The 27081-nt window shown below is 39.0% G+C and overlaps 1 protein-coding gene across 2 annotated transcripts in view; it reads left to right on the top strand.

Moving 5' to 3' along the window:
* ASXL3 (ASXL transcriptional regulator 3) overlaps positions 1–20139 on the top strand; it is a 187815-nt gene extending 167676 nt beyond the window's left edge. For both annotated transcript variants that reach the window (XM_082354161.1, XM_082354160.1), the window contains one exon: positions 812–20139. In XM_082354161.1, coding sequence (XP_082210287.1) covers positions 812–4507 — 3696 coding nt within the window. In that variant the 3' untranslated portion in view covers positions 4508–20139. The remainder of the gene's footprint in view (positions 1–811) is intronic.
* Positions 20140–27081: the final 6942 nt, after the last annotated feature.

Below are 27081 nucleotides of genomic sequence, written 5' to 3'. Positions count from 1 at the left end.
AAAGCACTTTCAAAAGTATAGTCTCATTCCATCTTTATAACACCTCTGTGAAAGAAATAGACCAGAAATAACTAGTCTTACTGTTTACAGTTTACAAAGTCATATTGTGTGCTTATTTTATATATATATATATATATATATATATATATATGGCGGCATGCTAGGTGGTATGGGACCACATAAAACCTACAGAGTTTCTGACTTGGGGAGATTATTGGAGAAACTGAAGTACACAGTGATTTGCCTAGGTTCACAGCATTCCTTTATGTCAAGCCAGGCTGAGAATTCTAGTCTTCTGACCTTTGGTTAGGGCTTTTTCCTTTTTCCTTTGTGTCAAATTAAGACAGATAAATTAAGGCAGATAAATTCAAATAGAGTTTTGAATATCTCTATTCTTCCTGGCTGGCCTGAGTATCTTCATGCCAGCCAGGAAGATAAGTTGAAAGCTAACTATTTCTAACTCTTTTTAGCTCACCTCATTTTAAGAAGCCTGGGTTTTGTTTCCATTTATATGAGGCTTTAAAAGACGTTTCATTTCCAAGCCAAGTGAAGTCACCGGTTAATATTTTATAGATTACAAACAGAGGTTAAAATTTTTAATTTTCACATTCGTGCTGCATTTATTGCTGCCTTATACCCCAAAGGCCCATTCAGGGTACTAGGTGCCGTTCTTGCCCCCTTAGGAGAGGATGCGGCTACTCCCCGCCCTCGCGTGCCTGCGTCCCCACGTCCCTCTGTGATCACGTACACACGCGCCTTGTCTGTGATCGTGTACACGCACTTTATCTTTCCATTTTCCCCCTTCCTGTAGATCCAGCTTTCCAAAATCGGGCCACCCTTTATTATCAAGAGCCAACCAGTCTCCAAACCAGAGGCTCGCGCGTCATCTGGCACATCGGTCAGTGGCGGGAGGAACACGGGAGCCAGGACCCTGGCGGACATCAAGGCCCGAGCCCAGCAAGCAAGGGCCCAGCGAGAGGCGGCAGCAGCCGCCGCCGTGGCGGCGGCCGCGAGCATCGTTTCGGGAGCTATGGGGAGCCCAGGAGAGGGCGGAAAGGCCAGAACTCTGGCGCATATCAAAGAGCAGACGAAGGTGAAGCTCTTCGCAAAGCATCAAGCCCGAGCCCACCTCTTCCAGAACGCTAAAGAGCCCCGGTTGCCTCCGCTCGGCTCAAAGGAAGGGCCTCCAAGCTTAGAAGTGTCTTCTGCCCCTGAAACAAAAATCGAAGGCTCGCCTGGTGTCATCATTGTCAATCCAAACTGCCGATCTCCCAGCAACAAGGCCGCGCACCTCCGGGAGCCCACCACTGTACTACAGCAGTCTCTCAACCCGACCAAACTTCCAGAAATTGCCACGGACTTATCTGTGCATAGTTCTGACGAAAACACACCTGTGTCACACTTGTCTGAGAAAATTGTTTCATCTACCTCTTCGGAAAATAGCAGTGTGCCCATGCTTTTTAATAAAAGTCCCGTCCCCGTGTCTGTCTGCAGCACTGCTATGTCGGGAGCAATTAAAGAACATCCCTTTGTGAGTTCTGTTGATAAATCCTCTGTCCTAATGTCTGTTGACAGTGCAAACACTACAATTTCTGCGTGTAACATAAGCATGTTGAAAACCATCCAGGGAACGGACCCTCCATGCATAGCCATTATACCAAAATGTATCGAGAGCACCCCTCCTCCGGCCGCCGCGGAGGGCTCCAGCGCAGCGAGCCCCCGGGGTGACAAGCGGTTGCTGGCACCCAGCAGCGGCGCTGGCAGCCTGGTCTCCAGTCAGTACACCTCTGTGCCAACTCCCTCCATCGGAAGCAACTTGCCAAACCATCTCTCCACTAGCTCTGTCTTGATTCCCCCAACGGGAGTGAACAACAGATTTCCTTCTGAGAAGATAGCCATGCCTGGGAGCGAGGAACGGGACACCATGTCCACGGGCACCACTGTGAGGGCCGCCCTCGGCTGCAGGGACCCCGTCGCAGTCACTGACGCCCTGGTGGCACGCCCACCTGTCGCAGCGTTTACTGGAAGCATGCTGACTGTAAACTCTTACGACAGTCCTCCCACGTTAAGTGCTGAAGGCTTGGACAAAACTTCAGGGACTCGGAACAGGGCAGACACTTCTGGGAAACCTCAGCCACCCCCGGGGGGGTTCCCACCAGCAGCCATAAACCGCTCGATTCCGTGTAAAGTCATCGTCGACCACAGCACCACGCTGACCTCCACGTTGTCTCTGACTGTCTCTCTTGAGAGCACGGAAGCCGGCCTGGACCTCCAGAGCAGGTCCGGGAGGACGGAAGCAGCCATCCAGCCCGTGGCGTGTCCGCAGGTGTCTGTCATCAGCAGGCCCGAGCCGGTTGCAAGCGAAGGCGGAGATCACGGTCCCAGTTTCATTGCTGCTTCCGCGGCAAAACAAGACAGTCAAACGATGCAGGCCACCTGCCCGGGTCTCCGTGAAGGACCCCTCGTGGTTCCAGATAAATTAAACGCGGGGACTCCTCTGAGTCACAGCTTTGCTGAGCAGGCGCGTGGCATAACCACGTTCAAAAGTGAAGCCGACACAACCTGTGGCCATCAGTATAACCCGGGCGGCCGGATCTGCTGGGGCGAGGACGGGGTGAGGAGCGCGGGACAGCCTCTGCTCTGCCACCCTGGTTCCAGTAAACAGAAGGAATATCTGGAGCAGGGCTGTCCGCAGGCCATCAAGACCGAGCACGCCAGCTCCTCGCATGTGGCGGAACTTCACCCCAGGAATCTCATCACAAGCGTCCCTCTCCCCATGAAGTCCGAACCTCACGACGTGGACAAGGGCTTTAGGATGGACGCCGGCGACTTCCCTGGCCCTGAGCCGCATCCTGCAGCTGCAGGAGCAGCCCCGAGTGCGCAGCGGACGCAGAGCGTGCAGGCCCCCACCTCTGGTCCCATGGAAGAGGCCACGCCTCTGGCTACAGACACCCTGAAAAGAGCTCCCAGCGCAGGGAGCTCCAGCTGCCGTCTGTCATCGGTGGAGGCGAACAATCCCCTCGTCACACAGTTACTCCAGGGCAACTTGCCTTTGGAAAAAGTGTTGCCCCAGCCCAGACTGGGAGCCAAGCTCGAAATCAACAGGCTTCCTCTGCCTCTTCAAACTACCTCAGTGGGTAAAACAGCCCCCGAGAGGAACGTGGTTGAAATGCCCCCTAGCTCTCCCAATCCAGACGGGAAAGTCTACCTGGCAGGCGCTCTCGCACCACTACCAACGAGGAAGCGGGAGAACCACCCTAAGAAGAGAGTCGCCAGGACCGGGGGGGAACACACTCAAGTGAAATGTGAGCCAGGGAAGTTGTTGGCGGACGCAGATGTGAAAGGGGGGCCGTGTGTCATCAGCTCCGGCATGAATCAGCTGGGACTCAGCCAGCCGCTGAAGCAGGAGTGGCTGAACAAGCACCCTGGGCAGAGCAAGATGGCTCACAGCCCTGAGGTCAAACAGCAGAAGCGGCTGCTCCCCTCGTGTGGCTTCCAGCAGAGCCTGTTTCACGTCGACAAGAACGGCGGCTTCCACCCCGACGCGGGGACCTCCCACAGACAGCAGTTTTACCAAATGCCTCTGGCTGCCAGGGGCCCCATTCCTACCGCGGCTCTGTTACCAGCCTCTGCCAAAGCCCCCGTGGGCTGTAACACGTTTTCCTTCAATAGGCATCTTGAACAAAAGGGACTGGGAGAGGTTGGCCTTTCCTCAGCACCTCACCAGCTAAGGTTAGCCAATATGGTGCCCCCCAACATGCCCATTAAAGAAGGTGATGACATGGGGGGGACCCCGCACGGGATGCCGCACAAAGCACTAGTGCATCCCCCGCCCCCTCCCCCCTTGGCTTTGCCCCCACCCCCCCCTCCACCACCGCCACTACCTCTACCTCTTCCTAATCCAGAAGTCCCCTCCGATCAAAAACAACCGCCAGTTACCATGGAAACCACTAAGAGACTTAGTTGGCCACAGTCCACGGGCATATGTAGCAATATAAAATCGGAACCTCTTTCTTTTGAGGAAGGTTTAAGCAGCAGCTGTGAACTGGGCATGAAACAAGTTTCCTATGACCAGAATGAAATGAAGGAACAGTTGAAGGCGTTTGCGCTGAAAAATGCAGATTTCTCTTCCTATTTGCTTTCTGAGCCACAGAAGCCTTTTACCCAATTAGCTGCTCAGAAAATGCAGGTGCAGCAACAACAGCAGCTCTGTGGAAATTATCCAACAATACACTTCGGTAGCACGAGCTTCAAAAGGGCAGCATCTGCAATTGAAAAGTCCATTGGGATTTTGGGAAGTGGCTCCAATCCCACCACGGGTCTGCCTGGTCAGAACGCTCAGATGCCCGTTCAGAACTTTGCCGACAGCAGCAACGCGGATGAGTTGGAACTGAAATGCTCTTGCCGGCTGAAAGCCATGATTGTGTGCAAAGGCTGCGGGGCCTTCTGCCACGACGACTGCATAGGGCCTTCTAAACTCTGTGTAGCTTGCCTGGTTGTGCGATAAGAGCTGAGTGAAAGATGCAGTATCCCTTTTCACCACGGAAAAGCCACACGGCGTCAGCAACAACAAATTGAACAGCTCAGTGGTTTATAGCGTGCTAATTTATTTTACTTTGGAACAGATGATCTTTTCTCTAGATGATTATTTTCTTGCATTTCTGGGAAAGGAGAGATCGCATTCCAGCCGAGGGGCTCAACAGCATGTCTTTTACATATTTAGTTGCCATTTGCAGCTTTGGAAAGTTTCTATTCGTGTGTATACAGGTCACTCCCAATTTGTTTCTTTCTTTTTTTAATCCAGGTGTAGATAGGAAAAGGACATTTTAAATTACTTAATGGTAACCAGAAATGGAGATGTGGAGAGAGATCGGTAACAGCAATTTAAGGCGGTGATGCATTCTTCTGTAGATTAACCATTACAGCGAGGGTTCCAACAGTTGACTCCTTTGGACCTACCTTTACCGTACTGATTACATCATATTTGGAAAAGGGAATCTGATTTAAGTGTATGATTCCTTGTATTTACTCATATCACAAAAGATATTAAAGGAGGTATGCCATTAATGAACTCCACTGTCCTTATTCTCTTTCCTCCCTTTTGACTCTTTTCAGAGACTGGCAGATTCTCTGGATCTGCCTTGGACATGGTACACGTATTGTAGTGAAATGTCTTTTCCACCTGAAATTGCAGTGTGGGCCTCATGCCCAGCAATCTGGTTCAAGCCCTTTGACACCCGAGACTGTAAGATCAGTTGGACAACACAGAGCCATAGGCCCAGAGGATTTCAGAGCTTCATGTGTGGCTTCTAAGAGCAAGTATGAAAAAAAATGCCCTAAAATTCAAAGCAAACAAGTAAAATGCTGTATATGCAAACACACCTAAATGGGTTGGTGATGTAAATATCGGTCCATTCTATTCACTCTAATACAATTACTAGATATTAAAATAGGGGGGGAAATAATCGTAACCCTTTATTGATGACAACAGTGCATTCTGGCTTCCGACTTTGCAGAGGTTGGCCACCTCTTTTTTTAAAGCGTCATCGATGATGAGAGGGACTACAGAAGGCTGAAGTGTCAACATTTTTCTGAACAGTTTTTTCCTCATGAGTCACGATCTATGTAATTATATTTGACTCTAAACTAGCCCTTATTTTAAAAAATTGTTCTGGGTGTTGCATGTTTTGTTTCCTGCCCCCCCCCTCAGGTGAATTCAGTACATTCTTCATATTTGGGGGAGTGGAACTGCTTTTGAAAAAGGGATACTGCATCTTACAACTATTGTCAGTGTTTATCCAATAGTCTGGGTGTTGAGTATTTGAGCTCCATTCCATGTACTGTGGCCACCCTCATGCCAGAGAACAGCTGTAGTTCAGCAGGCTCTGTTCCCTAAAGCAAGTTCAAAAGCACATGCACCTTGTGGGAAGATGAAAGAACAAAGACCATGTCCATTTAACTTCCGATTACAGAGCACAAAATGTGGAGTACCATTAACCCACTGGTTGATTGTGGCTGTAGAATTTTCAAAAAATATGGGGGAAAATCTTCTGTATCCAGGGTAAGAATTTGACAGATATTTTCACAAGGGATCATCCTAATCAATGTTAACTTTTGACATTCCCTTAAAATATGTCTTAAAAACTGAATGAGCAGAAATTTCCTTCCTGGGGAAAAAAAAACTTGTGATTTTTTTTTTTATAGTAATCAACCATGGTATATTTTTTTCCTCCATATTTATTGTTGTGATGTTGCCAAATATCATTAGGTGATAGAGATGTCATTTTTACTAACAAATTGCTGATAGTGAAAGATACTTTATCTTAGAAAGAAAGCAAAGCAAAGAAGGCCTACCTCCGCGGCTGAGATTCGGTGCTTCAGTTGCTGTCACTTCTGTTTTTCACGTTACAATTAACAGAATTAACGACTGAGAATATTAGCAATGCACTTAACCGGCCCTTCCCAAGCAAGGCAGCGTTAGTTCCAGCAGATCCCTAGTTCACTCTGCACCAGGTGGTTTGGGTCGTGTCCTTGTCAGCGGTGTCTCTGTGGTCTGCTTGGCTCTGATGCCATCTTGGTTCAGAAGGGCATGCTCTAGTTTCACAGAGGGGCACCCCTATAATATAGACACTTGCATGCTAGCTCCTTCTTCCAAATTCAGTTGCTGCTCTACCAGTGTCAGATACTGTCTACACCAGCAGATTCAACACTACCACATCAGTAACTGACACCGTGTTGAAACTGTGGTCTTCAAAACCTTTGCACTCTGCATATGAGGCAAAATTGAGGTTGATATGATACCGAGCCCATTATCAGTTCCATCATTGTGGGATACTGCGCGCAGATTACTTACTGGGAATACAGAAAAGTATCCTTCTCTATGTTCTGATTTTTCTCATAATTAGTTTGGAAAATCAATTGCTGATCACACGTGCATTGTACCACCCTGATCCAAAGAGCGTAATATTTCTCTGCCCTTGCTCTTTTTTGCCCCAGTTTAAATTCCTAGTGTTTGCATATGGTTTATATTACTGAAAAATTAATATCTTTGGGCTAGAAGAATGGAAAGAAAAATTCAGAAGTAAAAAGTGGGTCAGATATGTTACAAGTGGCCATTTAATATATATACAAAACCCAGTATATTTGGATTAGGCGAGCAGGTTCTTAGTTTCCTGATATCCACAGATATCTGCCTATGTGCAAATGGAGTATGTCATTTACTACATGGTTATTGTGGTGTAATGTGCAAATTTTAGTGTGTGCATTATCCTGATGATTGGACACTGTGATATCCCTATCAGGAATAGAGCTTGCACATCTAACATGTAATTTTTAATTATTATTTTCACAAAGGATGTATTTCCCTAAGTAGCACTTTTGGAACAGGGGAAGGAAGAAAACTGCTATTCCCTGATCCCCCTCCTATATACAGTATTCATATGCCTGAGGTTGTATAAAGACATTTAGGTAGTTAATGGGCATGTTAATACAAACGTTCTGATGCAAATTCATTTTCAGAATGAAAATATTTTTCCTTCCCCAAAGTGAGAATGGCAGAAATGTCGGTGACCTGAGCACCGTAATTATATAGACTATTTCCCTGCTAAGGTCTAGTTTGAAGAAAAAACTTGAAAACCTTTGAGGTTGAGCCTGGTTGCTATAAAGACTTTGTGGTGGTATGTGTTTCTGGGATGAGCTATGGAAGGTTTAGCTGACTTCTAGAGCTTGGATATTCTTATTCATCCAAAATAAACAGATACAAACAAGCTGGTGTGTACAGTGCTTCATAAAACAGCCAAGAATAAGAATACATGATGCTACAGCCCCATGTCCTTTACAAACACTCTTGCACAATTTCAAAAGGGGAAGTTACTGTGGCCTTGGTTTCCCAGTTCCTCCTGGGTCTGGTCCAGTCCCAGGTGACAGAAGCTGAAGCGCCGTTAAGGGTTGCACCCTCTCAGTGGTGTGGAAGTCAGCACCGCGCTAGCCGTCTGGAGAGAGTGAGCCCGCTGAACACGCCAAGCCCAGAGTCACTGTCTATGTTTCTAGAGAACAATGTGAAGAGTCCTAGGAAAGGAACTCATCAGACTGTCAGGGGCCTATGTAGCCAAAATGTCACTGAATATAAAAATCTTGTCTTCAGTCCTCATGCTTTGTCACTGTAGCAAACAAAAAGCATTTTTACTATAATTTAAAGGAGCTGCTTTTTTTATAGCACATACTATTTCGCTTTGTACCCTATTTGATAGTTGCAGAATAATTTAGACTGTAGAAAAACTTTGTTGTATTTGTACTGTTCATGAATGTTTCAAAAAAAAAGTGCTTTACTTGCTTGCCATAATTTTTCTTGTACTGCTGTATTTTTCCCCCTGGCTTCATGGAAACCTAATCTGATTCCTCTTCTCAGTACAGTTTTTTGTTTGTTGTTGTTGTTGTTTTTTAATGTGTTTGTGAGTATTTTTTTTCCTTTGGTCAGTATTCTGAATGTTTACATCTGTTTAACATTAGCCATTTAATGCCTTTTTTAAAAGGCGGTATTACTCTTACAGTGTAACAGCAAAATGTGAATCAACCCAAACATAACATGCATGGCAAACACAGATGGGGGGGCAAAGTCCCTGAACGTACAAAGACGTTTTATATCAGCATACAGAAAAGTCAAACCCTTCTTCAGTCCTCTACCAAAGAATATATTATTCCCACAGGAAAAACTCAGAAAAGGTGTGTAAAATCCTCAGAAGGGGAGCAGTTGAATCAGTAAGACTGCTACAATTTAATACTGTTATGCTTGCTTTGATACCTGACTAAATGTGACGGAGTGCAACAAGCATTGAAACGATTTTTAGACAGTGTTTTGTTTAGAATTCAGGGATCATGCATTCTTTAATGGTGCTGTTTGTTTTTTATTTCTTTTCTACAAAGAAAAAACAAAGTGTTGCCTACAAAAGTGACTGCTCACGATACCATAAGTTAAATGAAATGAAATGTTTGTCTCTTCATGTTTCTCCATTTTTCCCTTTCTCTAAAGTAACAATTTGGGTTTCAATATTAAAATATTCTGGGAGAAAATAAAGAAATTAAACCTTCAATTATTGTCATCTTTAATTTTTTATGAAATGAGGTAGTTAATATATACACATAAAAGATACTAATAAATACATTCACAATTTTACTTAACAAAAAGTTTATAAGGAGAACAAACCATGTGGTCTTAAACTTTCTACCCTTCTTGGTTTGGTGAATTGTCAACATACAATTATAACTATTGTTTGTTGAAACCTCTTTGAAATTAACCATGTCTATTGTACTATGCTTATTTAAAATTATATTTGAACCTTTTTGTTTTGTAAAGATGTTGTTAATTCTCTATACCAAAAGATAGGTAAGTCAAGCAAATTGTTACCACCACATTTAATTTTAACTTTAAAATGAATTACCTCTCAAAATTCTTTTTAAAAGAATTGCTCTGGTTAGTTTTTCTTATCTTGCATTAAATATTACAGCTAGAATGATTTGAATAAAATGCTGTGAACCATTAGAACAAAATTGCCTCAGCTACATTTACATTGGTTAAGAAAATATGCATATCTTTACAGTAAGATGAATCTGAAAGCATTAAACATAACTGGCTGTTAAATCTGAGTGCAGCTGTTTTTATCTACAAGGAAAATGCTATTTTTAGCCACCAGATGGCAAAAGAGGGTGTTTACTTTGCAGGAAAAAAAAAACTAAAAACATGCTTCTTCCTCCTCATAAATTAAATTATTATAATAATGAAAGTACAACTTATTCAAGTAAGACGATGGAAGGTAGATACTTCTAAGTTTCATTAAATTATTTTCACTATAATACTGGCATTCCTTTTTTTGTCCTATTTTTTCTATTAAAATATTTACAGAATGCATTCTTAATTTTATTTAACATTGTGGAAATTTTTTATTGTTTTCATTGCATTACTCCCCAGGCATCGTCTATTCCAAAATTCATTACAGAAAATTGTACAGTCAAGCATTCTTTAAGCTAACATTTCTTGAAATTTATCCGAGTGCTTTATATGTTTTAATTCATTTAGTCTCATAATAGGTACAACATTAAACAATTTTTATATAAATATTTCATTATTCTTAATACATTAATGTGACCTAATTTGAGTAACAGTTGCTCTTAGGATCTAAAGTATGTATTTGTATCTATCATAGACTTTATCTGAGAACAGGTGATTTACCCCGTGATTCAACAAACTTATGTACGTTATTTAGAAAGAGCATAGCCAGGAGAGTAGTTGGACTTCTTTCTGCAGAAGACAGTTGAACATAAATCCTAGAAAGTGTGTCTCCTTAAAATTATTTGAAGACTTTGGTTGTAGCTTGCCTAGACTTAATATTTCAAGTTCAGAGCACACAAAATTATCCACAGTGATACGCAGAAATCAGAAGTTGGAGTCCTCCAATGTCACAGCTAATCTGGAAGTCTAAATTGGGCAATGAACCCAGTATTTTTACCTGCAGAAACTTTTCTCCAGTTGCCAGTGCAATAAATTACATACATTCTCACTAACTGGAGGAAAGTCCCCTGATTTACAAAGCAAAGGCTGATTTTTTTTGCCATTTTATTTAGAATAGTTTTATTGTTTTTCAGCTATATTGAGTAATATCCCATTGTGATACCTGACTACCAGTAAAGCTGATATTGAATATATTTAGTAATCCTGCAAAGCATAGACCAATCCAAACAGATGCCAGACATATCAAAAGAGATGGCCCTATTACAACAAATCAATGAAGAGTGGCTGAATATCAGTTTTGTGAACAAAGGAGCTCCCTGAATCTGCTGTTATCAATAGTTAGGATTTATACTTAGTATATCCATTGCACTTAGGGGAAAGTTTGTTTCTGAGGTACCTTCTTAAGCTAAAATTTCCATCTACAATCTCTCTCTCTTTTTTTAAGGAAATCATTTAGAGGTGGTTCAAAGGTGAGCTTTAACCCAAACACAACGAAATGTCCAGGCATTTCCCCCTTTTGCTGTTTCCAGATACCTTGTTCGGTGGACACGACCCATAAATAGCAACTTGGCTAAAGGGTGGGAACATCCAGCTGCTTCAACAGAAGGTCCTGGACACTTGAGATCAAGTAAGATTCATCTCGTTTTCTGGGTACTCATCACGACGTCTTTGTTTATCATAAGCTGGTAAATGGAAAATAGGTTTCACCTTTGATCCAAACTTATATCTATAGTTTCAAATTATGGTTTTATTTCAGGAAAGCGCTGTGTTCCAAATCCTCATTCTTTTAATGACGAGGGAATATGGAGGGATTTCAGACGAGTGCAGAACTATGGTTCTATTTTCCTTGATTCATTTGGCTTTCAGTGTCCAATTCTGGGATGCTGGAACATCTTCCAGACACAGAGAGATGGGAGAGTGTGGTTGGCCTCAATGACTGTACGAACCACAAGAGTTTCTCCTGGATGTTCCTTTCCTATATATAAGTGGCAACATTTATGCATGTCCATTTATATAGAAATTTTAAAAACATGATTTCTTACTGTAATATAAAATTCATTTGCCAATCAGTTTAAATCTTGTAATGTGGAATTGAAAGACTTGAGTGGGAACAGTTCTCCATGATGGCTTCTAAGTGGAAGCCACTTGACACATTTTATACCTCTTCTTCCTTTAACATGTGAGCTCAATGTAGACTTTTTTTGTACCACATAGGTTTGTTTGGTTTTATTTATTTATTTTTTTTTCGGTAAAATAATTTATATTTTCAGGGGAATAAGCTGTGGGAAATGAGTTGGCATCTTAAAAAATTCAATATTTCAAAAAAAACATTTTAAAAACTACATTTAGAGTAGGAATCTATGGATAATTCATTATCTCTAATCTTCAAATATGTAATTTCCTTACTGTTAGAGGGCCAGTCCAGAGCATACCAGACATCTTTTTACCAAGAGAAGGACAATGTGAGATTGGTAGCAGACAGTTTCTTTCTTTCTTTTTTTTTTTCTTCATATTTTGACATTGAAATGGTTCTCTGTTTTTGTTTTTGAGGTAGAATTGGCATACAACATTATATTAGTTTCAGATATACAACACAATGATTTGATATTTGAATATATTTTAAAATGATCATCACAGTAAGTGTAGTTAACATTCATCATAATACACAGTTACAAAAATTTTTTTTCTTGTGGTGAGGATTTTGAAGATCTACTCTCTTAGCAACTTTCAACTATGCAATTCAGTGTTATTAACTATGGTCACATGCTATGCATTATATCCCCAAGACTTATTTATTTTATAACTGGAAGTTTGTGCCTTTTGTCTCCCTTCACCCATTTCACCCACCTCACTCCCCCGACTTCTGACAGCCACCTGACGATCTGTTCTCTGTATCTGTGAGCTTGGTAACGTTCTTCTGTGGCATCTTTTTTGTCCAAAATGCTTTCCTTGGCAAAAACTGGGAGTAATCAAAGACACCACACTCTGCAATCTCAATTTCCTAACTGTGATTCTCTTAGTAATAAATAAATCCTTTCCAAGTCTTTAGCCTTCATGATCTGAATATGAAGGAGATTTTATAAATTCTCTTCATATAAATAAACTTTTAGAGATTTAGCTATGTACTACCCCGAATATGGCAATTTCCCAGAGTTCCCAAAATGCAGACTTTCTTTATTAAAAAATAATAATAGATAATACTTGTGAAATGCTGTGTACCAAGTGCTGCAAAGCATTTCATAGGTGTTAATTATCACATTTATCCTGAGAAAAATCCCATAAGGGAGGCACTGCTATTATATCCATGGAACACACAAAGAACCTGAGGCTTAGAAAGTTTAAAGAAAAGAATACACAGCTAAGATCTGGAGTATGAAAGAAGGTTTTTCAGAGACCAAAGCCCATCCTCTTATTTGCTGTAAGACACCATGGCTGCTACACGTACTGCTAAGTACTGGGGATGCTGAGAAAAATCAGAGGGTCCCAATATCTTAAAAAATTATAAGCTAATGGGAAAGATGATCAACAGTTTTATGATGACAAGAGTGCAACCAAGACAGGTACAAAGTGCAGTGGGAAAAGTAGCTGATTGGATGAAGCCATTTAAGATTGCAACTGCACGAGAATAAAGCCTCCAGAGGGGCATCGGTTGCCGCACCTGACACAGATTCAGGGCAGTCCCACCGGGAGGGAGGGCACGCTCTTCCCTGCCAGCACCCCAATCGTTTCCCTTGAACAGTGTTCATCAGTATCAGTCCTCCTGCTAATGATCTCTGCAGGATGTACAATCCTTTACACATTTCAGAAGCCCTGTCACCAAGCCCTTCTTACATGACTCTAGGAATTTGTTTGGAAGTTGGTAATATTGACAATTGATTTTGTAAAAGTTAACAGCATGTGAAAACAATGTTTGTGGTACCCAGTGTTGATGATACTCTTTAATACTTTTTAAAAATCAATGTAATACATGTTCCAATATTAAAAAGTCAAATCATATTACAGAGACTATAGCAAAAAATAGCAGTGCCCTGATATACATTGCAATGTGGGCTATTTTTTTTTTTAAGGAGTTGACATTTCTTCTGAGTATTCATGTTATTCAATAGGGTTCTGATAAGAACACAAAGAACAAGTCCTGCACCTGCAAGTTGCAGGTTTTGATTGAAGTCAGGGAACTCGCAGTGTGTTGTCCAGTACTTCTGAGAAATAAAAGCTTCCCGATTTGCTGGTAATCACAAGAGGGGAACATTTTGACCATTGGGGGAAATGAAAAAGCACAGAAGAGGCAGTCAGCAGGTAACCCCAGGACATACAGTACCAGAGATAAACATCACCAGTATCCATATTTTTCCAAGCAAATCTTGACTGGTTAAGTGAGTCCTACAGCTCCAATTATTCCCGCCTGGGGAACTGGGAACATGGGTGATAAGCTGCCACCATACAGAGAAAAATATTTGGGAGCCCCAGTAGCCTCTGCCCCCCCTGTCTGTTATGCCACTGCTGTAAGAACATGACTTGGAATTATTCACACTCCTATTCAGTGTCTGACTCACCATCTTACCCCCAGGACAAAGCCACCTTTTATCACCTCTTACTTGTAAATGTTTCTTAAAGCCCTCTGGCAAGCTAATACTTTAAATATTTAATAAGCAAATATTTGAAGACCTGTCAAAGTAACAATCAAGTTATTTGTAAGGTTAGATTGTGTGAAAAATTTCATTTAGCTATTTCCAAAAATAGATGCTTTAACTTCCCTTTCTACTTGAGAGTGTGTCGTCTCACTGACGGTAAGCAGAGCTTACTCCTTGACCCATAAAGCTTGTAAGGGGATTCTAACAATTGGGGCACTTCTGGTGCCAAGACTCATCCAACACTCAATGAGCAAACATTTTACTGATCCATATTGCTATGCTGGGTGCTGAATTATATAAGACAAATGTTCTTATTGATGACTTGATTCTTCAAGAAATATAAAGTTACCAAACATTTTTTTAGTGTTTTGTGCTTCAGCATTGTGCCACGAAGCATTGTCATAAGATAGAAGGAATTTTCTTAGAAGATGTCATTCAAATGTACCTTTCCGGGAAACATCCTATTTCCCAGAACAGCGTGGGTGTGGATGGGAGGAATAATGAGAGAATCGAAGTTTCAGAGAGAGAAATCTCCTTTGAAGTCATAATTTAATTTATTGCCTACTTGAGGTTCGGAGTCAAAATATTTAGGCAATGTAGTATGAGAAGCAAAATACTTTTCTGCAACTTCTACTGGAGGAATTACACTTTCTCACTTAAAATAGAAAAATGAAAAGAAAGAACTCCTTTGTGTGGAGAATGATTTGTCACCAAATTCGACTCATCTGGAGAAAACAGCACAGATGGTCTGGTTTGCTTCAGAATTGTGGTTTCATGCCCTGCATGACTCAACAGAGAAGGTAAATCAGAGTCTCATTTCATTTTGGGTTCACTGTTGTAATAATAGATAGCAATGTCAATACCATTCTTTAGACTTTAGCAGGAAAATGAAATAAGAGATTATTTTTCCTATAGTTAACATTCAAGTGAATGAGGCAATGCTTTAAAAATACCTTTGCAAGCTTAATAAAATTCAGGATGACTTGACTTAAAAAGCCCTCTGGCTGAGGTCGAGCAAATCATTCCTCTTTTTTTTAGTGAATATCATACTAATTTATCAGAAAGGAAAAACTGGGCTGGGCAATTGGCTCTTCTTACACATGGTCATTTCTTAAAATATTGTCACAGGGGCTATTTCTGTGTATAATTTGCCTGTGAGAATGGATATTTAAAACGTACTTCAGCATATAGATTTGATATACATATAAATATTACCAAGAATGAATGATAAATTGAATAACGGGAAATCTGATTTCCTAACCCCTAGTTCAGCAAATAGATTTATGCAACTCTGAAGAGGTTAGCTCCTGTGTGAGACGCTGATGTCTCCCTGAACTGTGCACAGCACAGATTTCCGCTTTCCTTCTGGTCATTTCCTGCATTACAGTTTATAGTTAGGAAGCTTCATTCATTTACAGCAAACCCCATATATGTCACTGGACTGAAATTTACTGAAGAGCAGCTTGTAGTATCTCATCTGTTTTGGTATCTCTAAAAGGTCCCATTGTGCATCAGAGAGAATAGTCCATCCATGGGCACAGCAAGCATTGTCTATATTGTTGGCTTCCTCTGTGCCACGCTCTGTCATGGCTGCTACAAGTGCCAAAATGAACAAACAGCCCCAAATCCCTGAGTTTTATTTTCGTGTGGGGCAACAGGTAGCAAAGAGTTGAACATATAATATATACAGTATGTTTGAAAATGGAAAGTGCTATGAAGGAAAATAAAGTCTAGTAAGGGCATAAGGAGGATAGTGGTGTAGAAGTCGTAAATGCAGATAGGTTCCCAGGGAAGGCCTCATCGAGAAAGTACTATGGACTGAATTGTGTCCCCCCAGATTCATATGTTGAAGCCCTAATCCTGATTGTGACTATATTTGGAGGAGGTCCTATAAAGAGATAATTAGGGTTTAATGAGGCCCTAAAGGTAGGACCCAATACTATAGGATTAGTGTTCTTGTAAGAAAAGATTACAGAGTTTCTCTCTGTCTCTCTCTCTGCCATGTAAGGACACTCAAGAAGGCGGTCTCTCCAGAAACCAAGTCAGCCAACACCTTGATTTTGGACTTCCCAGCCTCCTGAACTGTAAGAAATTAATTTTTATTGTTTAAGCCACCCATCCCATGGTCTATTGTTGTGATTTCCTGAGCTAATATAAAGGCCACATTTGAGTAGAGAACTGAAGAAGGTATGAGGAGGGTGCAGAGGTATGCCAAGTGGGCATCTATCTGATGGAGAGCCTTCGGGGTGTAGGCAAAAGCAAATGTAACATTCTAGGTCTCTATGCTGTGGTAGAAAATTTACATATAATTATCCTAATTCTCAGAATAGCCCTTAAAGAAGGGGAAGCTCTCACACAAGGCAAAATAATGAACTTCTAGGCCTTCCATTTACCAAGACTCTTGCGTGACTGATGGGATCAGCTATTTCCAAAGACCCAACTTGAGAATAAAGTGTAACTTTCCCAGGAAATAATTAAAATCAATTATTTTCCCTTTGCCCATGTTATTAGCTTCTAATAAAAAGTTGGATTATTTATTTATTCACCAAGCAAGATATTAAAAGGGCATCATATATCATATCATCTACTGCCTTGCTAGTTCTAAAGCCACCTCTAAGAGCTAAGAAAGTGTATGATCCGCATTTTCAGATAAGGAAAGTAAGAGTCAAACACATTAAGTCATCTGAAAAGGACCCTCTGTCTCCAAAGGCCATGCCCTTTGTAAAGCATGCAGTCCTGGGTACATGTCAACATGCGTGAACTACTCCAGAATTAGCTTCTCTGTCATAGCCCCCTTCTGGTTATGAGTAGCTGTCAATTTTAAAGAAACTGTCAGCCAGGATATGTTTTTGTCTCGTAGAGCATTTTATTACATCTTTTATTCAAAACCTCTGAACAATATATGCACCACTTTTTGACCTGTTATTGATAATTGCACCATCTAAAATGCAAAACTTACAAAAAATCTAAAGAACAATTTTCCCTCTCAGTCATCAGCTCTGAAGTATTCCCTTGCCATTTGTAAACAGCATGGGGAGGAGACAAAGCAATAACCATGCAATAACCCTTTACTGAACCAGGAAGAAACTTCATCTGCCTACCTATATGTGCACCTTTCTGCGTATAGCCTTACAGAGTCCTAGAGATGAATGAATATAGGTCATAGCACCAGAAAGACTTCATTGAATTCAGATTTTGATGTTGACAAACAATGTAATCTAGGTTAATTTACTTAATCAGTCTGAACCTCTGAGCTTATCCATGTAACCTGGAAAATTTGTTATGAGAGATAACGATACATATAAAACAGCTTAGCATAATGTTTTTTGCATGTTGCACTCAAGATACATGACCTCTTGTATTCAAAGAGACATATTCTTCCCCACAGTGTCTCAAATGCCTGCATTTTAGTTGGAAATGAACTCTTTATAAATATAAGTATTCCAGTGATCTTACCCTAACCTTAGGATTTATCATTCATTTCCATTTCATATAGGAAGAAATGGAAACAAGTGAAATGTAAATGTTTTTCCAAGTTTGTGTATTTCCTGTTAACAGTATTACTGAGGCCTCTGACCATATAGTTTTATTTAGAGTGTGAATGGTTCTGAAACTTCAGTATGCGTTTAAATAGCTCAGGTAGCTTGTTAAAAACTGCAGAAGTCTAGGCCTCAAACCCGGAGTTCTGATTTAGAACCAATCCAAGTAAATCTGATCGAAAGTTCTGATCAGAAGACTAAAAAACACATTGCACCAGGATCTCTCACTATATGAGATACTAATTTACCAGCTCACGTTGGAAGGATGAAAACCATCAGCTATCTAGCCTTCAAAATTAGCAACAGTTGTCTATATGAGTAAATACTAGAAAAATTGGTAAATAATTGGCAAATGCTTAACAAGAAGGAATTGGTTATAAATTGTTCTAGCCATATGAGAGAATATTATTGAATAACTGAATATAATATTGCAAAAGGATATTGAATGACATGGGGAAATAATTCACATTATGTTAAAAGAAAAAAAGAGCAGTTGAAAGTGTTATGTAAAAATAGACATTATTAGTGTTGAAAAAGACAAGATAAATAATAACAAGTGACTATCAATGGTTAATTTAGGTTTGGAGATTTTGAGCAATTTTGTTCTTTCTCCTTTCTGAATTCTTCAACATTTTTTCTTTGAATATATAAAACTTCTGTTAGTAGATTTTTAAAGCTATTAAAAGTAATGGCAACTTTTAATTATTAGGAAAACAATGTATGTCCATCTACAAAGTTATCCTGAGTAATGTTAAAATTTCATATTATGTTCATAGACTAATGGGTCATAAGGTTTAATGTTTTGAAGTTTTCTCATAGTCGAATATGCTAGTTTATGTTAGGGAGAAAAGTTAGATGAATATAATCTATCAAAAGATATTTTGTTGAAAAACTGTTGTCTTTTAGTATGCTAAACTGTAAGAGATAAGATAAACAATAAGAAAGTATATTCATGCAGTATATTTATCAAATTTCTGCTGCCACCCAGTGGCTGCCCAAGCTGTTTTACATATTTTGTTCACCTAGCTAATTGACCAGTAAAGTTACTCTACATCTGTAGGTAAAATCAGCTTTCCTGGAAGAAGCCGTGATTTTCCAGCTCTGAGAATGACCAATTAAACCTTATCAAGTAATAAAAAAAAATTTTCAACAGATCAGCGCTAAGATGTTTTGGATCCACGTAAGTAACATTCCAACAACCCTGCTTGTTCCACAAATTCTAGCATCTCTTTCTTGCTATAACAGAGTCCTTCTTGAGCTAATATTCCATGAGTCCCATGCAAGGGACCATTGCCACACAGTCGCAATTAACACCTGCTCGCTGAATTGGATCCAGTCACTTTTAACTCTCAGAGAAGAGAAAAGCTGGGGATGAGGCCAAATGACACTTGGACATCTCCAGAGGGCAGACACCTGCAGTTCAATAAGGGCAAAGCTGGACAAAATGGGGCTGGCAGTTCTGCTAAGAGCTGAAGCAAGGTCCCCAGCGTATGATATAAATGAAAATATGTAAAAAAATCATGAAGGAAAAATAAGAAAATAATACCTGAACAAGTTCCAGTTCCAGTGCAAAGAAATTTTAGAAAAAATGCCACATCTAGAGAACCAAATGAAAACTGTAAAGGTCAGATATGTAAATCAGTGTTTACATAGGTTTGCAAAAGCCTTGGGAGAAGAATGGAGAGACAAATACCAAAATATTATCATTGGTTACATGATGTCACTGGAATAAAAGGAGAAAACTACCTTTCTCCTCTCTCTCCTTTTTTTGATTGTTACAGTGAACGTACATAACAGTAAATGTAATTTTTTTGAAAAACCCTATGAAATATTTATTGTGAAATGAAGGAGAATATAATAAGTATTGGTCTAGTGACTCCTTCTTGTATTTCTTTGAGTAGGAAGAGAAAAAAGCAAACTGAAATTGTCTTCAGGGCTGTAAAAGGGTCATTTTTCCCAAAAAAGACATGAATGCAAGAAAGGGGAAAGGTAGAGATGCTTCCACACGAAGCTGGGCAACTTGGGGCCCAAATAGAACCAGGTCAACAAACGTAAGACAAAGATATCATCTGACTGAAAGGTATCGCACGAAACTGAAGCTAATACTAAGTCGAGCTTATGAAAGGGCAATGTCAAAAGTAATTTAGGAGCTAAAGGAAAATGAGTAAAAAAGTGTTTATATGGAATAATGGCACAGTTCAAATTCTAATTGAACCACAATGTCCAACAATAGTTGCTCTGAACAGGGGCAGACTGGAAAACCCTTCAGTAATTGTGAAAACCATACTCATGACTGATACCTATGTGTCATTAATTCTAAATCAGGGAAGTGGCTTTGGAGGTTTTGAAGGGTAGAACAGGGATTGGTCAGTTGTAAAGATTTGCATCTCAAAGTCTTTCATTCATGAATAGAACTTTTTTGGCCCAGGCTGCCATTTTATGCTCAGAGGGATAGGCATGATTTTTACTTTGTGTGTGTGTGTGTGTGTGTGTGTGTGTGTGTGTGTGTGTGTGTGTAGTGTGTGTGTGTGTGTAGTGTGTGTGTCCCAGGACTCTTGTCTTTAAAGCACCCTTTTGGTTTGGCTTGTTCCTGACAGATTTTTGACTTTGGATGGCTGTGACATCAAAGACATATGGAGATCTGTTTTTTATTTCTGTCTTCTTGGAGAATTAACTTCTTACAAACCTAAAAAGGTAGGATTTTGATTGCCTTCTTTTGATCAATTTAAACACATAAGTGATTTTTATTATTAAATTAAGAATATGTAAAATGACCACATTTTTGTTCAAATTATGTTTCTGAACTGTTCGAAAATCAATTATACAAAATTTATCTTCTTAGTTTCAGGACAGTAACAGTTGGTATACATTTATATTTCTGAATATAATTCTTAATATAGTTCTGAAACTACCAATGTTGAGTAAACAATACAGGAAATACATTAAGACCAATTAAAGTGTTAGTTTCTATGTCTTTATAAAATTGAATACTTGCTGACCACCTGTATACAGTAGCCTTCCCCAGTCACCTCTCTCTCTTCCCCTTACCTGCTCTATTCTCCTCTGTATAATTATCATTACCAAAGACAAAGCTTGAAGAATGGGGATAAGAATAAAAGCGCAGCAATCAGTTATATAACATAGATATGATGCTTTTATCTTTTTCTGATCTCAAAGTTAGCTCAGTGTGAGATTGGTTCACTTAAGCAAGAAAAGAAAGAAAGAAGAAGGAAAAAAGGACTCTTTTTCAACCACAAACTGTCTTCAACCAGTACTGAAATCCATCTGGGATTTGATCCATATTACTACTACTTAATTTATATTGTGATATTCTTAGACATATTCTCATTTAACTTTGTAAACAAACAAATCCAGTTGTTAGCTCATTAAACCTTTATATCTTATTTGTTTCCACTTTTAGTTCCTATTTGGTAGTTATATATCTTACACTGTAATCAATTATATTAGCTTGAAGCGAAGTTCTTAAGTATTAGTGTGGCAACAATCAACTTGGATGCTCGTTGAAAAGGTAGATTCTGGGTCTCAGCCATCAGAATTGGTATATCAGCAATAGAACCCAAGAATCTGTATATGCAGTAGGCAACTCAGGTAATTCTTATACACATAGTCTAGAGATTTACAGTATGTGCTTGTCATCTGCTTTTATTATATTCAGACATGTAGTGTAACTCTAATAATTCCTTTAGAAGTCAGTAATTCCTGGAGAAAAGTGGACAATGCAAGCCGTAATATCAATACCTCTGACAGGTAAGCTTACCATTGAGGAGGATGGTTTGTTGGATTTTTGGGAAAAAACATATGAGACTTTCCAAACATATGAAATGAGGTCGTTTCACAGTTTTACACATTGGCAAATGATTTTTTTTCCCTTTCCTTTGCTTTTTCAATTTAGTTTCAGCTCCAGGGTTCTGTCTCTTCCATTTTACCTTTTTAATTTATTTGACTGTTCACCCCATAGGCTATTTGAGTACAGGGATAAAAGTAAGTTTTTGGCAAATTAAAATCCACTCTATGAGTTTTCATGTACTTAATATTATTTTCTATTAGCCTTTTCATTCAAGAACATTTCACTTGAAAAGCAAATGTGTCCTGCTGGTTAAAAGTGAAGTCTCTTAGCTTTAATTTATTTTCCAACTTGTAATCAGCCCTTAGGCTGAATCAACTAGACTTATGTCATTTATATCCTTGTGTAGAAACCAGAAGTACATATTTTTTTGAAATGAAATTTATATAATTGAATAAGTGTGTTATTCTAAGTATCTTGTATCATCTTTGTTTACATATACATGGACTCATATATTACAAATTTAATATGGAGTTAACTTTACTGCACTTAATTCATAGAACTGATATTATTATATTTATAATATCCTCAAGCTAACTTTTGAATTTGCTCACAAAATCACTAAACAAGATTTTGGCGAACACTTGCCTTCATAAATACTAATACACAATATAAAAATTTAAAGTTTTGTCTTCTCTACTTTTCTAAATCATGCTGTGGAAATAAGTACAGATAGACATTTCTCCAAAGAAGATATACAGATTGCCAACAAACACATGAAAGGATGCTCAACATCACTAATCATTAGAGAAATGCAAATCAAAACTACAATGAGGTGTCACCTCACACCAGTCAGAATGGCCATCATGAAAAACATCTACAAACAACAAATGCTGGAGAGGGTGTGGAGAAAAGGGAACCCTCTTGCACTGTTGGTGGGAATGTAAATTGATACAGCCACTATAGAGAACAGTATGGAGGTTCCTTAAAAAACTAAAAATAGAACGGCCATATGACCCAGCAATCCCACTATTGGGCATATACCCTGAGAAAACCATAATTCAAAAAGAGTCATGCACCACAATGTTCATTACAGCACTATTTACAATAGCCAGGACATGGAAACAACCTAAGTGTCCATCGACAAATGAATGGATAAAGAAGATGTGGCACATATATACAATGGAATATTACTCAGCTATAAAAAGAAACGAAATTGAGTTATCTGTAGTGAGGTGGATGGACCTAGAGTCTGTCATACAGAGTGAAGTAAGTCAGAAAGAGAAAAACAAATACCATATGCTAACATATATATGGAATCTAAAAAAAAAAAGGTTCTGAAGAATCTAGGGACAGCACAGTAATAAAGACGCAGACATAGAGAATGGACTTGAGGACACGGGGAGGGGAAGGGTAAGCTGGGACGAAGTAAGAGAGTGGCATGGACATATATACACTACCAAATGTAAAATAGATAGCTAGTGGGAACCAACTGCATAGCACAGGGAGATCAGCTCGGTGCTTTTGACCACCTAGAGGGGTGGGATAGGGAGGGTGGGAGGGAGGCACAAAAGGGAGGGGATATGGAGATATATGTATATGTATAGCTGATTCACTTTGTTATACAGCAGCAACTAACACAACAATGTAAAGCAATTATACTCCAATAAAGATGTTAAAAAAAAGAAAAGTACTGATGATCAGAATTTGAAAAGAAGAGGATATTTCAGATATTGGACAATTAACTGCTGCGATGTTAAAAAATTGAATGTTGTAAAGTGAACTAATTGCATTTTTCTCATCCTTTAGATAATAAAATAGGAACAAACCATAACAAATTAGATTACAGGTGAAGCCTTTAAGCTTTTGATCCATAGAAACCAGAAGACCCCAGATAAAGCTCATAAAAAACACAGCAAGAAAGATTCTTTTGATGTGAATGATTGAATTCATTTTGTTCTCATTTCATTCCTAAGTATGGTTCTTTGAACCATACAGATATGAATTTGACTTATTATCTTCAATATATATCTTACATGTTCTCTGTCCACACTGTGGCTCTCTTTGTACCATCCTCCTGAAATATATTTCCTGGCTTTCTCAGACTGTCTGAATTTTATTATTTCTCACATTCAAGTGTGTTTTTCATAAGGATGATGTAGCTTGTTTGAAAGAAAAGAGTGTTTTTATTTTTGGTTAACTTCCCGAGTGCTTTTTTACATGTAAAGTGGAAAGAACTTGGACTCTAGAGTCTGAAATCAGGGGTTTGAGTCACAGCTCTGCCATTAGGAGCTACGTGATTTTTAATTCTCTGACTCTTAATTTCTTTGCCTAATTTACACACATTACATTCAGGAGTGCAGAGAAAATTTATCATCTTTACATTCTAACTGAAGAAAGCATGAGGGAAATTTAGAAATTAAATTTAGTCAAATCTGGTAACCTCTGTCTGATCCAATTATTATAAATTATTTATTTAAGTAATGCCCTCTTTTAGAAAAGTACTTGACTTTATTTTTTAGAGCAGTTTTACATTTACATAAAAATAGAGGAGACAGTAGAAAGAGTTTGCATATACTCTGTGTTCAGTTTTGCCTATTAACATCTTACATTGCTATGGTATATTTATTATAATTAATAAAACAATATGGATACATGATTACTAACTAAAGTCCCTGGTTTATTCATATTTCTTTAGTTTTAACTAATGTCTTTTTCTGTTCCAGGATCCCATCTAGTATATCACATTACATTTAGTCAATATGTCTTCATAGGCTCCTATTGGCTGTGACAGTTTCCTGGCTTTTTGCAGTTTGAGGAGTACTGGTAAGGTATTTTATAGAATCCCCCCTGTAGGAATTTCTCTTATGTATCTGTTCAGATCATTTGTCCATTTTTTAATTGAGTTGTTTATTGTTGAGGTTTAAGAATTGTTTGTATATTTTTAATACAGGTACATTATCAAATTTGTTTTGAAGATATTTTCTCCGAAACCATGGCTGTCTTAATTCTCTTACAATGTTTTCTGTGGAGTAGAAATTTTTAATTTTGATAAATCTAACTTTTTTCCTTTCATTAATCATTGCTTTAGTGTTATACATGAAAATTCACCTGCAAACCAAAGGTCATATCGATATTCTTCTATGTTCTTCTAGATCTTTCATAGTTTTGCTTTTTGCATTTAAGTATTTGATTGATTTTGAGATGTTTTCTTTTTTCTGAAAGGTATAAGGTCTATGTCTAGTTTTACTTTTTGAACATGAACATACAATTCCAGCATAATTTGTTGAAAAGAGTGTGCTTTCTCTACTTTCCCTTGCTCCTTTGCCAAAGATCAGTTGACTATATTTGTGTGGGTCTGTTTCTGGGCTCTTTATTCTGTTGCATTGATCAATGTGCCTATTCTTTCATGAACCCCATGTTGACTTGATTACTGTAGTTTTAGTATTGGTCTATGACTATGTTCTTCTTCCTCAGTGATGTGTTGGTGCTTCTGGATCTTTTGCCTTTCGGTATAAACTTTAGAATTAGTTTATAAATATCGACAAAATACCATTTTGGGATCATGATTGACCTTGCATTGAATCTATAAATCAGGTTGAGAAGAACTGGCAATAATATTAAACCTTCCAACATGAACATGGAACATCTCTCCATTTATTCAAATGTTGTTTGATTTTTTTTTTCCATTTATTCTTTTTTTAAACATCTTTATTGGAGTATAATTGCTTTACAATGTTGTGTTAGTTGCTGCTGTATAACAAAGTGAATCACCTATATGCATACATATAGCCCCATATCTCCTCCCTCTTGCGTCTCCCTCCCACCCTCCCTATCCCACCACTCTAGGTGGGAACAAAGCACTGAGCTGTTCTCCCTGCGCTATGCAGCTGCCTCCTGGTAGCTATCTATTTTACATTTGGTAGTGTGTATATGTGAATGCTACTCTCTCACTTCGTCCCAGCTTACCCTTCCCCCTCCCTGGGTCCTCAAGTCCATTCTTTACATCTGCAATTTTATTCCTGTCCTGTCCCTAAGTTCATCAAAACTATTTTTTTTATATTCCATATATATGTGTTAGCATACAGTATTTGTGTTTCTCTTTCTGAATTACTTCACTCTGTATGACAGACTCTAGGTCCATCCACCTCACTACAAATAACTCAATTTCATTCCATTTTATGGCTGAGTAATATTCCATTATATATATGTGCCACATCTCCTTTTTTTTTTTTTTTTTTGCCACATCTTCTTTATCCATTCATCTGCTGATGGACACTTAGGTTGCGTCCATGTCTTGGCTATTGTAAATAGTGCTGCAGTGAACATTGCGGTACATGACTTTTTTTGAATTATGGTTTTCTCAGGGTATATTCCCAGTAGGGGGATTGCTGTGTCATATGGTAGTTCTATTTTTATTTTTTTAAGGAACTCCATTACTGTTCTCCATAGTGGCTATATCAATTTACATTATCACCAACAGTGCAAGAGGGTTCCCTCTTCTCCACATCCTCTCCAGGATTTATTGTTTGTAGATATTTTGATGATGGCCATGCTGACCAGTGTGAGGTGATATCTCCTTACAGTTTTCATTTGCATTCCTCTAGTGATTAGTGATGTTGAGCATCCTTTCATGTGTTTGTTGGCAATCTGTATATCTTCCTTGGAGAAATGTCTATTTAGATCGTTTGCCCATTTTTGGATTGGGTTGTTTGTTTTTCTGATATTGAGCTGCATGAGCTGACTGTATATTTTGGAGATTAATCCTTTGTCAGTTGCATCGTCTGCAAATATTTTCTCCTATTCTGAAGGTTGTCTTTTCCTCTTTATGGTCTCCTTTGCTGTGCAAAAGCTTTTATGTTTCTTTAGGTCCCATTGGTTTATTTTTGTTTTTATTTCCATTTCTCTAGGAGGTGGGTCAAAAAGGATCTTGCTGTGATTTATATCATAGAGTGTTCTGCCTATGTTTTCCTCTTAGAGTTTTATAGTGTCTGTCCTTAGATTTAAGTCTTTAATCCATTTTGAATTTATTTTTGTGTATGGCGTTAGGGAGTGTTCTAATTTCATTCTTTTACCTGTAGCTGTCCAGTTTTCCAGGCACTACTTATTGAAGAGGCTCTCTTTTCTCCATTCTATACTCTTGCCTCCTTTATCAAAAATAAGGTGACCATATGTGCATGGGTTTTTTCTGGGCTTTCTATCCTGTTCCGTTGATCTGTATTTCTGTTTTTGTGCCAGTACCATACTGTCTTGATTATTATAGCTTTGTTGTATAGTCTGAAGTCAGGGAGTCTGATTCCTCCAGGTCCGTTTCTCTTTCTCAAGATTGCTTTGGCTATTCGGGGTCTTCTGTGTTTCCATACAGATTGTGAAATTTTTTGTTCTAGTTCTGTGAAAAATGCCAGTGGTAGTTTGATAGGGATTGCATTAAATCTGTAGATTGCTTTGGGTAGTACAGTCATTTTTACAATGTTGATTCTTCCAATCCAAGAACATGGTATACCTCTCCATCTGTTTGTATCATCTTTAATTTCTTTCATCAGTGTCTTATAATTTTCTGCATACAGGTCTTTTGTCTCCATCGGTAGGTTTATACCTAGG

Source organism: Balaenoptera borealis (genome assembly GCF_965194805.1).
Source record: "Balaenoptera borealis genome assembly, chromosome: 14".
Classification (NCBI taxonomy): Eukaryota; Metazoa; Chordata; class Mammalia; order Artiodactyla; family Balaenopteridae; genus Balaenoptera; species Balaenoptera borealis.
This window is presented reverse-complemented; position numbering and strand designations above follow the sequence as displayed.